This window comes from Colossoma macropomum, unplaced genomic scaffold (genome assembly GCF_904425465.1).
Source record: "Colossoma macropomum unplaced genomic scaffold, Colossoma_macropomum, whole genome shotgun sequence".
Classification (NCBI taxonomy): Eukaryota; Metazoa; Chordata; class Actinopteri; order Characiformes; family Serrasalmidae; genus Colossoma; species Colossoma macropomum.
Genome location: NW_023494789.1, coordinates 12775000 through 12790985, shown reverse-complemented (window position 1 = coordinate 12790985; position 15986 = coordinate 12775000). Strand labels below are relative to the sequence as shown.

The window sequence follows — 15986 nt, the reverse complement described above, 5'->3', positions numbered from 1 at the left end:
TTCAATTTAGCTAAATAACTAGAGATTGTGCTCCAGAACGTGCAGACAACTGCTATATTCAAGTTTAATAAGGATGTGTCATATAAGATAACGTGCAAAAGGAAGGGGGAAAAAAAACAAGTTTCCAAAACTGGAGGTCAAAAAATGATTAAATTCTACAGAGAAAATGGGACTCCTAACAGCCACCTGCCAGACCTGGTAGACCACCACAACTGTCCCCATCAGATAAACAGCACTAAAAAAAAGAAGCTGTGAGAAACTAGAGTTCAGACATTGCGTAAAATAAAATGGGACTCCTAACAACCACCTGCCAGACCTGGTAGACCATCAGATAAACAGAACTTAAAGCTTTCATCTTTGAGAGAGAGGAGAAAATCAAGCTGCTTCAGAACTAAAAAAAATCCATAGCCATCCTTCCACTGTGAGAAGACAACTCAGCGCTATGGGTCTGAAAGGATGTGTAGCTGTCAAGAAGCCCTCACTGAGAAACAGTGATAGACACATCAAACAAAGAAGCTGCTGGTTCTCAGACTGAACTTTGGAGGTGTGGAAAAACACATTCCTGCAGATTTCTTTGAAAAACTGAAAGCAAGTCTCCTGAAAAGAATAGAAGTTGTTGAGTTTTCTGTGTAACTTTCTGTGAAATATGTTTTCTATTTTTTGTCCTGACAATAAAATGAATAACTTGTACTCAACTCAAAACTCAAAGGGAGCTTTCTGACTTTTGTATTGAACTGTATACACTAAATCAAACAATTTTATTTTACTATCCTATTTATACGTGTACATTACCTTTTTGGCCACCCCAGGGCTGCTTTGAGGGCTCTCTCCCGGGCTGGCAGCCCGGCTACATGCTGCAGAGGAGTTAATGTAGTTGGCCATGTAGGTGCTGTACTCCAGCAGAGGCTTTAGTTTGGCACTCCCACAAGTCTCTCTTTTAGAAGCCTGAGAGGACAGTAGCTCATCCAGACTGCTCCTGCTGCTGCTGCGGCTGTGGGACAGCACCGGAGCTGCACACAAAAACTTTCTATTATTAGTTACAGCAAGCAGCACTACCTCATGTAATTTCCAATAGGAGTAAAAGACCAACATTGGAGCCACACAGACGCTTTTTAATCAGCTACAGCAAGCGGCATTATAAATAATTACATGAAATATAATTCTCCAAAAGTAATCAATCAGTCCAGACATGTTTGGTGTCTGAAATTTGCTTCTTTAGTTTTGCACACTGGAGCTACATGGCCTAATGATCTACTGGAAGAGTCAAGTTGTTAGAAGGTATTTGACACTGCATGACACATTGTTATCTATAAAAATGGATAAAAGTATATTGCACCACTAAAAACAGTAGCAGCAAATCATGCTGAAGAAGAATTCAAAAGAATGCTGACTGTACTTTATAGAGAACAGCAGTGGTGAACTGTCTAATAGAGCGAGGCTTTCAGTTTGTGCCACAAATGTCAAAATGAGGCAAATAAATAAATAAATAAATAAATAAATATATGGTAATGCTTATTTCTGCTATTGCCCTTCAGGATTTTAATAGCATGTTAATTGCAAGCTAATGGCAATTCACATGAACATTTTTGTGTTAAATCCAACGTTTTGGAAATGTGACTGCTAAATTAAAACATGACTGGTTGATTCCACTGTCACTTCATATTTATGTTAGCGGTTAATCTGAAACATAAGTCCTAACCAATTTGAGCCCTCTCTTGGCTGTATTTGCTTAGACACTACAGAGAAAAGCAAAACCTGAATGAAGGACTTTTTGGTTGGGTGTTTAACTTGTGTTTCCTAACAAAACTTAACAATGAAATAAGAGAATCACTGTAATACCTGCAGAGTTTAAAGCTAAACTATGTAAGTTTTGGGAATTTGGAGACCACTCTGGTGGAAATGTGTAATTGCATGCAATGTGTGAAAAACATGTTGTACAGTGGGTTACGCTTTGTTCCCCTTCCCTGAGTGGATGAATCTGATGATTGAGAGTGCATTGAAAGCGAATTCAAAGAGAACTCAAGTCAAAACTTGGTGAAGGGTGTGTCTTCCGAGAATATAAGTGAACCATCTACTATTGTCATCTTCATTTGAGTCCTGAACATTGAGCCAGGCCTTCTTTTTTTTAAGCCTGAGGGTGTGAAATTAATACATAAAGAGCTATGATGTGGTCTGAAAAACTCCTGTGAAATTCAACCTAACACCTCTGCTTTAAATTCTTATTTCAGGCTTTACAGGGTGATGGGCAGCTCATATTAATGCTACTTAATGCTTAGTTAAAACTGAGTAATGCTTACTCAATTTTAACCAATTTTAATTTAGTGCAGCTTTAAATACAAAAAGCATAGTGAAAAAATGAACTAAAAAAGTATGTATTTTTATTTTTCACCAAAATCATTAGGGCATCTCAGAGGGCCTAGAAAGCCCTGGGGTTTCTCAACTGGATAACAGTGTGTCATACAGCCTTACATAAGCATGTCTACTTGAGATTACTTAACAATTTGACACAGCTGCAAGTTTGCCTAATGCAAACCTGGTGGCTATAGGCTTGTAATCTACTTTAGTCTTGTAGCTCCAGGGCAAAACTAAATAAGCAAACATCAGCAAATACATTTTGGCTAATCAACTACATTTGGGGTAACAGGATATCTGTATGTCACCAAAATCTCTCACACTCACCGCTCCTGCTAACAGGCAGGCTTGCTGTCTTCTTGGCTGTTTCGGATTTAAGTTTTGAGGCTAGCAGAATTCTTCGGAACCACTCTTCCTTCTCTCTTCCTGTTCTTCCAAAGAGGTACACAGTGGGCGGCTCTCTGTCCAAACCTGCTCTGCCGCCGTCCTGTGAGTTCATAGAGGAGGCCCTTCTGGGCTCTACAGTGATGTCTGCATTTTCCTTCTCTTCAGAAGCTCTGTCTCCTTCTGCTTTGGACATGAAGTCATCCTGCTTTGCCAGCTCGATGCATATAGGGTACTTTTTGTTCCACACACGTTTTCTGGCAAGACCCGGGGGCACCAGGGAAACCTGGACAGGGCAGCAGCATCAGATCAAATCACATTAGGCATCAGGAGCAAGGCAGAACAATGCCCAGGGCAATGGCTTTGGTTCATTTTGTGTACAGTAAAGAACATGGTGTCCAGGTCATTTACTCAAACAGAACACAGCAAACTAAACCATCCAGCGCAGCACTCAGTAACTGCCGCGTCAAATGTCAAATCAGTAGCCAAAAAGCCAACCAATCGGCGCTTAGCAGCTGTAACGTCAACCAATCAGCACTCAGCAGTCGTAACGTCAACCAAATCAGTACTTAGTATCCATAAAGACAAACAATCAGCACTTAGTAGCCAAAAAGCCAATCAATCAGCACTCAGCAGCTGTAACATCAACCAGTCAGCACTCAGCAGCTGTAACGTCAACCAGTCAGCACTCAGCAGCTGTAACGTCAACCAATCAGCGCTCAGTAGCCATAAAGCCAACCAATCAGCACTTAGTAGCGATAAAGCCAACCAATCGGCACTCAGCAGCTGTAATGTCAACCAATCAGCACTCAGGAGCTGTAACGTCAACAAATCAGCACTCAGCAGCTGTAATGTCAACCAATCAGCACTTAGAAGCCATAAATCCAATCAGCACTTAGTAGCTGTAACACCAACCAATCAACATTCAGTAGCCACAAAGCTAACCAATCAGCACTTAGTAGCTGTAACATCACCCAATCAGCACTCAGCAGCCATAAAACAAACAATCAGCACTAAGTAGGTGTAACAAAAACCAATCAGCACTAATCACCAGCCGTTTTCATTTCCTTTTCTTTTTTTTTTCTTTTTAACAATTTTTTTTATCTGTTGAGCTGGACCCTCTACCTTCACTCCCTGAGAACTCGTTCGGGAGCCCCCCGTAGCACTTTGCTCCTGCCCTTTGTGAACAAGACTGGACACCCCTACATTAGCCTAATATTTTAATATATTCATTAATTATAAAAATTAGTTGCATCTGTACCAAACACGTACCTTGCTGTCTGTCAGATCGTAGATTTTCTGGCTGATGTAGGTGGCGTCCCATTTGGGCTCGTTGTAGCTCGCCCGGCGGGTGATGTTTTTATTGGGTTTGGAGATTCGCAGAGTCGAGCCGTCCAAGCGCACAAACACCGAGTGAGTCAGGGTTGCGTGGTACGTCTCAGGGTCATAGTTATAAATCTCATTCATCCAACCCTGCAGGCAGCAAAGATAAGCAAACTGAATGATTCATGTTGCACAGTTACACACCCAACGATTAGATGACATGAATAAAAAAAGTAGATATGGAATTGTTTTGTTAATCCCTTGTTTAGGCTATTTATGAAAGGACTACATACTGGTCTATATTTTTTAGCTTATATTACACAACATAGTCCTTATACTAATGCTTCTGTGTATATGCGGTCATTCCAACACACTGGAATACACTTCGTGAAGTGTGAGGGGTGATAAGACTTCTATTATCTCAAGGCACTATTAAAAAAAAGAAATCACATTTCAAAAACTGAAACTCTTAATAGTGGCAAAGAGAGCAGACTCAAAGTTATAATAGTTAGATTTAGAACTGCAGCAAATATTCGGATAAAACTTGATAACTTACATTTAAACTAAAAAAATCAAAATGAATTAATTTAAAAAATCAGAATTAATATTCTAAAACATAAATGCAATGCATAAACCTCTTCAGTCAGTGCTGATATCTTGGTGGTAGTCAGAGGTCAGGCTGTCAGGACTCTGTCCATAACTGTCTGTATTAGAGCTCTAAGTTGAGGTCAGTTTTAACTGCTACTCTTCCTTCTGCTCTGGGTTGCCAGCTAACATGCTCTCCACTGTATTTATTTCTGAGAATAAATGACAGCATACTGGTGAGCGAACCATCCGTCAAGAGCAAGAAATAAACTTATCCAAACTGCACTAGGTGAGCTTAGAGTTTGCTTGGTTATAAGGGTTATAAGGATTTTGAACAGCTGAGTTAACCAAAAAGCTGTTATCAGCTTTTAAGACAATGTGGTTAAGAGGATGACGTTTTATCTGCTCTGGTGTAGCGCTCATCACTGACACCCTCAAACAGCCTCAGCAACCTGCTCAGTGTTGCCAGATTGAGCGGGATGCCCTGAAATAGCATTTTCTGCTACTTGCTGATGACAGTAATTGTTTATCATTGATGTTTTTCCTTGTACTTCAAGTTTCCTAAATAAATAAGTAAACTTCTTTCAATCAAAGTGAAATACCTATCTTGAACTTTCCTTATTCTTACAGAATTTTGAAATATTCAAGATAATATTCGATATAATCTTGGAAAATTCAAAATATTTGATAATTGCAGCCCTCGTTACATAACAGTGATGTAACAATATAAAACACTATTGTAATCACAGTATATCACATCGTACCTTTGCATTGCGACTAGCTAGTGAGTTAGTTCTAGGCTAACGTACTAGCTTGTGGATAGAGCATTAGATCGAGACACTAACACACAGTTGAAATACGTGTTAGTTGCAGCCCTACAGCCAATCAAATTAAAACAAATATGTGTCATTTTTTAAATGAAACCTTAATTTATAACCACAAGCATTCAGGCACCAGGAGGATCCAGATTGAGAGTTCTCTTACAGCTGAGTAACTCAAAACCAAAGCCAGCACTGCCCAATAGAAACATATCCTATACATCTGCTTGTACTGTCTTGATGCCATCTGAAGAAGTGATAAACATTACTTCAAAAATACCCACACCTTCCGAATATTTATGCTTCAAACCTCAGCAAGTTTTCCATGCATCTGTTGCATCATGGTACACACTCATCCCATCCTTCTGCAGGTGTAAAGGCCTGTTATTCCAGCACTAGTCAATGATCTAGTGCAGATGGTACTTTGCCTAATATTCACTTTGTTTGTAATGGCCATATTAAAAGCAGTGTTGAATGTGGCAGCCTGTCACCATGTTCTCTTTGCACTGTTTGAGGTGATTCTAAACCAGATATAAACAATATAAACATATATTTCTCTGGAAGACGTCTACACCATGTGACAAAACTTTTAAAGAGGCTAGTTCTGCAGAGACAATGTCGCTGACCTTGAACTCTGCATAATCTAAATAAAAACCTAGCAGCGGCTCTGGAAAAACCAGTAAGGACACATTTCCTGCATTTTTTTCATATTTATAAAGGACAATGAGTCAACATGTTTACAGTAAAACCACTTCTCTTCGAATGAACTACCAACCACGACATGTCTCAAAACCACTAAAGTTGACCTAATTTAACTCTAGAAGACAATTCAGGTTAATGCAGGCTGAAGCAATGCTCTAATCATTTTATATCATTGTTATGCTTTTTTTGTTTTAATGCGGTGCCCTAAGCAGTTCGTCCTGGCAGCATTTCAACTAGCTAAACATAAGCATCATACAATATTTGTATATTTTTATGGTGAAGATGGATTCGATAAAAGTGGGGAGAAAAATAAGCCATTGTGTGTCCAGCCTGAGGCCATGTCATGACAAAATGAGGGCAACATGTGCTTCATCAGAGGCCTACCAGTAGAGTAAAAGAATAAAACAAACAACAAACACCAACAGCAGCAGCATCAGATGTAAAACTCAGCAAACTTACAGGCAACCAGCAGATATAAATAGTGCATGCTTGTGTAAATATAAAGCACAGTAAACATTAAAAACCAGATCAAAGATCATTAAAAAGTATAAATGGTGAACAGACTCTGACAATACTTTGTCCATCCAGTATGGCTATGTGTACTTCATATCAAGCATCTCCTTAACTGTGCTTAACATTGCTTATGGTCAAAATCCTCCATCACACCCTGGTGCAACAGCAGAGAATGACCCCATTTGGCTAATAAGAATTACATGGGGCCTTGTTCTGTCACGAGCACAGGCTTATCTTTGATGGATGGCTTAAAAATGGCCTAGAGGTCAGCACAATTTGGAGACATATGTTTATGATTGACTCAAGAAATGCACAATATGAAGGTATATGCTGTATTACACCCCACCCTAACCCTCTAAGAGTTCTTCTATTAGTCAGTCAGGTTTCTGGGGAAGCCCATTTCTACCTCAGAAAGGCGAGGGGAGACAAAAAACAAAAAAAACTAAAAAACTTTTCCCCTCTTTCTTAGTTTCTGATGACAGTATAGTTCATAAAATATTGCCTTAATACCTTAACTACACTTTTCTTTACAACTTTTGAGATACTATATTAAAACAGTGACTCATTACATTTTTAAAGAAAGTTATTATTTCAGGATAATAAGTAATCATTATTACATCCTGAATAATTGTTTTGACATGGCAAGTCCTTAATTCAACATAGTGAAGTAATATTTTGCAAAAATAGTATGTCAAAATAATATCTTAAGTAAATATTTGACAAAATAAGTCATTATTTTGAGATATTAAGTTAACATTTTGAGACAATAAGTCATTATTTTGAAACAATAAGTCATTATTTTGAGATATGAAGTCAATATTTTGAGACAATATATCACTATTTTGACATACTAAGTCAATATTTTGAGATACTGAGTCAATATTTCAAAAAGATAAGTCATTATTTTGAGTTACTAAGTCACTAGATGAATGAATGAGTAGTCCAGGGCATACACAGAGTTGAGGATCGATACACACTGTGGATGATAACAGTGGCCCTCAAAGGTCATCAAAAGGCAGAGACTGTCTTCAGGAAAAAGGTATTTCACAAAGGGAACGTTATCTTGTAGTGCATAAATCAAATGACGCTTAAGGACAAAAAACCTATTGCATTTTACCTGTTCAGTAGAACATTTAAGACTTACCTTAAATATTCCTGGCTCTTTGATATCCAAATGCTCTAAGTTACATAGCTGCCTCTGGTGTCTTGCAAATCTAGCTGTAATTCCAGCTCTCTTTGGGCCTGTTAGCCACACTACACCAATGGCGAGCATGAACCCTAATGCTACACCCAGCAGCATTCCACCAAAGTAGGTGGGCAAAGGTAGAACAAAGTATCCGTAGACAAGGACTGTCAGAGCAAACAAAGTCTTGTGTGGAATACTAGGTGCGGTTTCAAAGTCCACCTCATCCTCTCCAAAAGTGTTCATGCTCTGACTAGCAGGCACGCAAACACTACTTCTAAATTTAGAGTCCTCAGTATGGTCAACTTCCAACTCTGTTTCCGGACAAAGTTCAAAGTCTTCACTATAAAGCTCACAGAACTCTTCATCCTCTTGCTTGGCCAGTGCTGACATGGAGCACATGTCCAATCCCAAAGACGATGGAGAAGGTTTGACAGTCTTGCTTTCAACAGCTGAGACCTGCTCAGTTGCACCTTGGGTTGTGCAATCGCCTTCCAGATCGCCTTCCTCTTCCTTGATGCTGTAGTTGTTGTTACTCTCCAAATGACCATTTAGGGCAGAGAGATTTGCTGACTCTGAGGCACTGGAAGAAAGGGGTTTAGGCCTGTAGATGTTGGAAGCCTCGTCTCCGATGAACTTGCTGATCAACTGCAAAGGATCAGAAATTACTTCTGAAAGACGCCGCTTGGTATCCTCGATGCGTGCCTCAACCTCTGAAACCTTGAAAGAGAAGGGCCGGTTGTCAGGTGAGGTTAACGGAGAAGATGGGGCAGTTTTGGAATCTCCCGCAGTTGTGGTGGTGGTGGTCCGAGGTTGAGTGAACTGCTTGAACATCTGTAGGTTGAGGCGGGAATCTGAAGAGCGGCTGGATCCTGCAGGATCCTGGGCAGTGTCCGTGGACAACGACTTAACCAGATTCTTGACAAGTTGCCGATGGCGTAAGGAAGGTGCAGGGATGCCTTCCCGAGGTTCCACATCTGTAGACAGAGACTTCATGAGGTTAAGAAAGGCCTTGTCCATTGAGGGAAGGGATACAGATTTTGAAGGGGAAGAAGTGGTGGAACCAGATGAGGGTCCAGGCCCCTTCTTAGCCTCAGCAAGGGCTGAAGCAGTAGCAGTGAAATTGTGATCCAGGCTGTTAGTGTTTTGTTGACCAGACATGGTTGAAAGCACACTGGTCTCAACGGGAAGTACAGCAACATTATTAACAGATTTTGCTTCAGATTCTCCCTCAAGAACAAGGTCTTCACTTGCTTCCAAAGCTGTTACAATTCCTTGACTATTTGCCATTGCTTCACTGGGTGAGTCTGAGGTGCCCGCTCCATATAGCTCTTCTTCATCGTCTTCTTCCTCCTTGCCCAGTGCAGAGAAATGGATGGTGATGGTCTCTCGGGACTGGGAACGCTGCACATGCAGTTTAGAAGCAGAGGATGGCCTGAAGGCCGGGAGCGGAGTTCGATCAACATGGCCACCCTGCCTGCTAGTCATTACGCTGCTCCAGTTGTCTCAGAGCCTAGAAAGAAAAGAAAGACAAAAAAGGTATTACGCTGCATTCAACTTATGCTTGTGAGAATTTCCCACCTCCGACGAGAAAAAAAATAAAAAAAAATGTCCACTCAGCTAGGAATTCCTAATGGGAAAGTCGTGATGATGTTCTCGACTCCTAGCTCTGCACAGGATGTCCAATCAACAAGACTGTTCGCACAAAAGTAAAAAAAATACCCTTCTCTACTTTTAAATGATATTTGCTTTAGATCAGTCAACAAATAGTCATAGTAATTGGTTAAATCTGAATCACTGATCATAAAAGTCACATCATGAACATTAAAGTTATCACTTATTTCACTAATGTTCCATGTTTTCCCGCCTTTATGTAGCTCCAGCATGCTGAGATAAAATAAATTACGCAATTCTGAGCTCCAATTTCCCCATTTCTGAGCAACATCAAATGTAGCACTAGAGTGGCTTAAAGGAATGGATTCGAAAAACACAAAAACAAAAACAATGTTACACTTGCCCCAGATGTAGTCAACTAGCTAGACATGTCTGTTGTCCAAATTTTGCATCTTTAGCACTGGAGCTAACTATGCAGTCACCCAAATCTTTTCCATAATTACATCCCCAAAACTTCTCTCAACCTGTTCAAATTACATCCAGGTCTTCAATAGGGTCAAGCAGACTTGTCAACGTGATGAACTATAAAAATGAACAAAACTTTGTAGCTGAATGCTATTTTAAAGAATAGATGTTCTGCAAAAGACAGAATCACAGTAAGTCATACTGCGTCCAAACCACATCAACAAGTGTGCATGATCTTAACCTTGATGAGTAGGTTGAGAGAAGTTCTGGAGATGTGTTAACATTACAAAAAAAAAATGGGTGACTATAGACTAATGTTTACTTCTAAAGTGGCCTTTTACTTCTAAAGTGGCCTTTTAGCTCTAGTGCTATGGAAGCAAAATTTCGACACCGAACATGTCTTGGCTGATTGACTGCAACTTGATCAGACACAAAACTGGTTATTTAGAAAAACAGCGCAGATTTCTTCATCCAAAAAGCACTTCTACCTATACTATTGTATGAAAAGCTGCATGTTCCAATAAAGCCAATCATCCTTACAGAGCCACTCAAGAAGCACCGCCTCTTCTTACAGTCACTCCTGATTGCTAATAATAAACCGGCATCCGTTTATTGATCCGGAGTGCACTGGATGGCAACCTTCAGATCATATTGCACTGAAATACATCCCGAGATGAAATTCCGATGTTTTGCAATGAGGCAATGGCTCAGTTTTTACTGTGTAGGTCTGTGACTCAGGACAAATGGTTGTTTATGAGTGTGTTTTTTTTTCTTCTTCTTTTTTTTTTGAGTCACAAGCTGTAATTTCCAGAGTGACGCTGTGACCTCGGCCTTCCAATCATCTTCCCACGCAAGAAGATCCCACACACTTTAAACTTTGCTAATGGCAACCGCTCTGCTCAACTCCTATGAGCCACACATGCCCAATATAGAACATAAAGACAGTCTGTTTTGAGTTTGTTTCTACTGCATCTTTCTGTTTTGCACTTAGGTAAAGCTCTCAGCGGTAAGGATGACGCCAGAGTCTTGCTATAAAAAGACAACAGGGGCAAAGGGTTCAAAGAAAAATGCAAAGAAACACACACACACACAAAAAAAGTTCACAGTGATTACATTAAAATGCAGCTACTTAAGAGAGACAAAGACAACAGAGGCTTATTTTTTCCTGTTTCCCCCCTAACTGAAGTGAAGCAAGGCACAGTGCCATGAAAAAGTATTTGCCCCCTGCTGATTGCTTCTTTTTTTTCAAATTCGTCACACTTCAAAGTTTTCTCTGAGGACTACTTTGCCTCACAACATCCAAGATGTATCTCTCCACCATAATAACTTTAAAATACATAAGATTTGGGCCAAAAAAACCTTTTAAAAACTCATCATAAAAAAATAAAACAACGTCTCAGGCATCAGGCAACATCCTCCTATTCATTTCAGGCGGTAACTTTCTGTGAGGGAGCTTTTAGGGACGTTAAACTCTTCAGACGTCTGGTTCCCATCACCACCACTGTAAACAATTCTGACTTAGTACGTTTCTACAAAATGGAGCATCTCACACCAGACTTCTCTGAATGACTTTGTATCTTAACCAATTAATTAGGAAGAAAAAAATGGTGGAATCTGAGTCTGAGTCAACACAAAATACAGTTTAAGCTGCAAATCTTCTTAATTTACTGAAGGAAAAAAGTTATCCAACACCAACTGGACCTTGATGAAAAAAGTAAATAACCCCCACACTTAAAAACTGGTTGTGCCACCTTTAGCAACAACACCTGCAAATCAACACTTTATAGAACTGAAGATCAGTCTTTCACATTGTGGTGGAGGAATTGTGGTCCACTCTTCTTTGCAGAATTGCTTTGATTCAGCCACATTGGAGGGCTTCTGAGCAAGCCTGGCAGTAATGATGGTTTGTCTAGTCCAGAGGTCAGCAACCCAAATCTTAAGAAGAGCCATGTTGTCCATTTAATGTCGAATTTTACCATCTTGGCTGTAAATATGTCTCAGTATGTGCTGATGTGTTAGTATAGGCCAAAAAATATAATATAAACAACAACACAGACTTAGTTTGCTCTGCTTTAAGCCTTAGCTCAGTTATTGCTGCTTTTCTCACATCTCCATCAGGAAACTTTTAATCAAATGTAGAACAGTTTCTTTTACAATGTCTCTTGCCATTAGACGTTTCACGAGGCTGAAGCCAGCTTCTTATTTACCAGCTTCTTATTTACCAGCTTCTTATTTGCCAGCTTCTTGTTCAAATTTTTCCGTTCCACCTCCAGACTGTAACCGCTGTGCCATTTAAAGGCGGAACTGGAAAGTTCGAACGAAAAGCTGGAGAACAAAAAGCTGACTTCAGCTTTGCCACTTTTTAGAGTTTGACAGTTTCTTGATGCAGATTAAATGTATCAGGAAACCAGCTTATAAACACAAATAAGTCCATTCTTCTTCTGCTTGTCTTAAATCTTTCTCTTTGCCTTTTCATTAGCTACTAGCTAGGCAAAACTATTGTCTGTTGCTATGGTGACAAATCTTCAGGGTTAAAGGTTGGTAAATTAGCAGTTATAAGCTATATTAACTTTATATTGTTAAAACTGTGTTAGAACGATCAGCAGAGCTTTATTTTACCGTAAAAGAGGATTATTTTATTTTTACCTAAAAATCTTATTCTGCTGTGGAGCCGCAACAGGGCAGTAAAAGAGCCGCATGCTGCCGACCCCTGGTCCGGTCTAAGTGATGTCGACTATGAATTAAATTTGGTTAACTGTTTGATTGACTAATGGGGGCCATTACTTTTTCACCCAGGACCAGCTGGTGTTGGATAACAGTTTTCCTTCAATAAATGAAATGAAAATCATTTTAAAATTGTATTTTGTGTTTACTCAGGTTCTTCTAGTCATACTTTTGTTAGAGGATCTGAATCAATTAAGAGTGACTATGTAACACGTTTTCATGGCATTAAACTGCTTTAAGTAGGTCAGTTTAAATGTCCCAGATACACCAGCCACAGTTCAGGACCACAAATGCCTTCTCAACTACCCCAATACAAAAAAACAAAATGAAAAATTTCCTTTCGAGTTTGGCAAATAACATTTGACCTATTATAATTCAGTCATTCTAAAAGACCACAATCTGTTGCAACAGCGGTGTGTTTTTTCCTCGCTCATTGCTCCCCTGTTCGTTCACCCTAACTGGCCTCTAAAGGCCACAAGTACTACAGGACAGTCAGAGAAGGTGCTTAAGTGACAGAGGCTAAGAATGGTGTCCATCTCCTCAGCAAAAGTTACACAGGGACAAACTCCCGCCGCTTCGTTAAGGTGAAGAGCTGGCAAGACAACGATGTGCCCTCATCCAATTACTTACACTGTTACAAGGGCTTAGGTAAAGAAAACATGCACTGAGCAAAGTGCTGTTGCCATGGCAAAGTAAACATTAGTAGTGTCTAGTAATGGGTTTATTACTGTATTACAGAACTGTGCAAAAGTCAGAGACCACCCAACATTTACTTCATTTCTAGTCACCTAAATAACTAAGAAAGTCAAATGAAAGCAAGTGAAAAAAACAAGAGTTTCCAATACTGCACTCTTAAAAAAAGATGGTTCTTCAAAGGTTCTTTAGTAAAGAAAATGGTTCTATATAGACCTGTGAACACTCAAAAGAACATTTACATGATTAAAGGGTTCTTTGCATGGTGAAATGGTTCTTTACACTGATGGATAATGTCTTGTGTATGGTTTTATACAGAACATTTTTGAAAAGGGTTCTATACAGCACCAAAAAGGGTTCTTCTATTGTTAAAATGTCAAGCTTGTTACAACAGAGGAACATTTTTAGTATATACAGCTCATTCTCCATCAATCTGAAGAACGCTTTCATGATGCAGAGAACCATTTAGGCAAACAAAGAGTGTTCATGGTTCTACAGAACATTGCAGAAAAATGCAGAAAATAAATGGGATTTCTAACAACCACCTGAAAGACCTGGTAGACACCAAAACTGTCCCCATCAGATCTGAAAAAAACCACAGGTGTTTCAGTCCACTCTTCCACTGTGAGGTGACAACTCAACGTTATGGGTCTGAAAGGACAGCTGTAGCTGTCAAGAAGGCATTATTGAAAAAATGGAAATAGACATAAAAGAAGAACATTTGCAAATCAAACAAGAAGCTGCTGGTGTTCTTAGAACATCACTGAATGTGTTTACTTGGGATTATTTGGACTGTGAGAAGCAGGAAATGCAAAACCAACTTCTAAAGCCTGATTCACACATGCTTCCATTTCGTAGCGTGAGCAATGCGGCACTACAGCTAGAACGCACTGGCCTTTTCTACATAAAGCGTCTGTGCTGCGGAGCGGAGCAGTGAGAAAGTTATATAGACATTCCTTTTTCCAGACGGATAGATGGCCACATCAGTCACTCTGTTCAATAAAAATATCATTTATAAAAGTGCACAATATATTTGTTTATTCTTGACAGAACTCTGACTTGTGATTAAGCAAAAGTTTCAAGCCTGGTACACCAACCGGGAAATGTTTTTAGTCATAAATGAAATTAAATTTTAAAAAAGAGCACTGTTATGTTTGTATACAGTTTTCTGTTTAATTTTCATTGATTTTCATGGCTTATTTCAGTGTATTTTGCCTCGTGATGCTCGTGGCAGGCAGAAAAAAACGGCACTTTGCACCCTCAGCCTGTGTAAGAGCACTGACCAGTTAACACGGGCGCCGAAATGAAAACAAGACTTTCTGTGTCGCTCACATCCCACAGAAGCAGTATGTGTGAATCAGGCCTAAGACTGAACTAAGGACGTTTGAAAAAATATTCCTGCGTTTCTTTAAAAAAACTGACAGTGAGTCTCCTGCAAAGAATGGAAGCTGAACGGAAGGCAAAGAGTGGACGCACTTAAAACTGAATAATCTGATATTATGTTTAGTTGTTGAGCCTTTGTGTAATTTTCTGTTAAATAAACGCCTTTTTTCTGACACTGAATGAATGACTTGTACTTAACTGCCTATTTGATTAGAAATTAAATAAACGAAGGGTGCTCTAGGTACTGTAAGAGAAAGTATTTTCCAAAAATAAAACAAACTGGGACTACCATGATTCCACTATCCTACAAAACAGTAGCTCTGATTCTCTTTAGCATTCATAACACAGGACAGGGAAAAGTGACCCATGCGACAGTAGGAAAATTAGAGGTGTCAATGGTGTCCAGGCCTTGGATAAACTCAATAAAATATTTAACGTACATCCAGCTGACACTACATGACCTCCTCCCATGATCAAGAGTGAATATTGCTATAAACGTGCCAATGATTAACTCTCACTGTTATTCTACAGCCCTAAAGTTTTAAAGTTTATGGTTATTACAGAATGACAGTAACATACAGAAGGTTTCTGTGAGATACGCAGGTGACCATCTACCTCACTTTAACCGCTAATAGAAAAGGGCAGGATAATGCAGGGCTGTTAGATGCTTTATTTTACTGAAGCACAATGGTTACATCCCAAAAAAGGTAAAGGTTTTATTTTTTTGGAGGTCCGTTTATGATGTTTGTGTGGATTCATGAACTACAAACAGTCATAATTCGTTTGTATATGACTATTTCATGCGTAATAAGTCATTTAAAAGCTGTATTGTAGATTTTATTATGGCCACATAAAGCGCACTGCCAGTGGGCTTCAGCCTGCACTGCTGTGGATGGTTAGAAGAATCAAACTAGGAAAAGACTGAAAAAACAGGGTTATTACTGATTTATTGGGTTAAACACATTAACATGTTAACTTTGACAGCCCTAGTTTGGGTCGCAGCAAAATCACAATGCCAGTACCCATCATGCAACTGGTCCCTCTCCACAATACAGCTAAGATCCATTAGCCTTGGTTTGGGAAGATATGTGGGTCATACTGACGCGCTAAGAAACACAGATGCTGGGTTGAGTCAGACTGCATGACATGGAACTTGCTGCCAGGACGCCAGACTGACACTTCAAACCCCAAACGACCATATCGTTCTCCAGCCCAGAGTGACAAAAGCAAATTCATTTGAACAGCAT

The 15986-nt window shown here is 39.6% G+C and overlaps 1 protein-coding gene across 2 annotated transcripts in view; it reads right to left on the bottom strand.

Annotated features, from left to right (window-relative positions):
• Window positions 1-15986, bottom strand: part of LOC118807932 (testis-expressed protein 2-like) — a 57227-nt gene that overhangs the window by 16280 nt on the left and 24961 nt on the right. For both annotated transcript variants that reach the window (XM_036570120.1, XM_036570121.1), the window contains 4 exons: window positions 7822-9373; window positions 4009-4209; window positions 2680-3022; window positions 793-1010 (listed from right to left, as the gene is read on the bottom strand). In XM_036570120.1, the coding sequence (XP_036426013.1) occupies window positions 793-1010; window positions 2680-3022; window positions 4009-4209; window positions 7822-9348 (2289 nt within the window). In that variant the 5' untranslated portion in view covers window positions 9349-9373. The remainder of the gene's footprint in view (window positions 1-792; window positions 1011-2679; window positions 3023-4008; window positions 4210-7821; window positions 9374-15986) is intronic.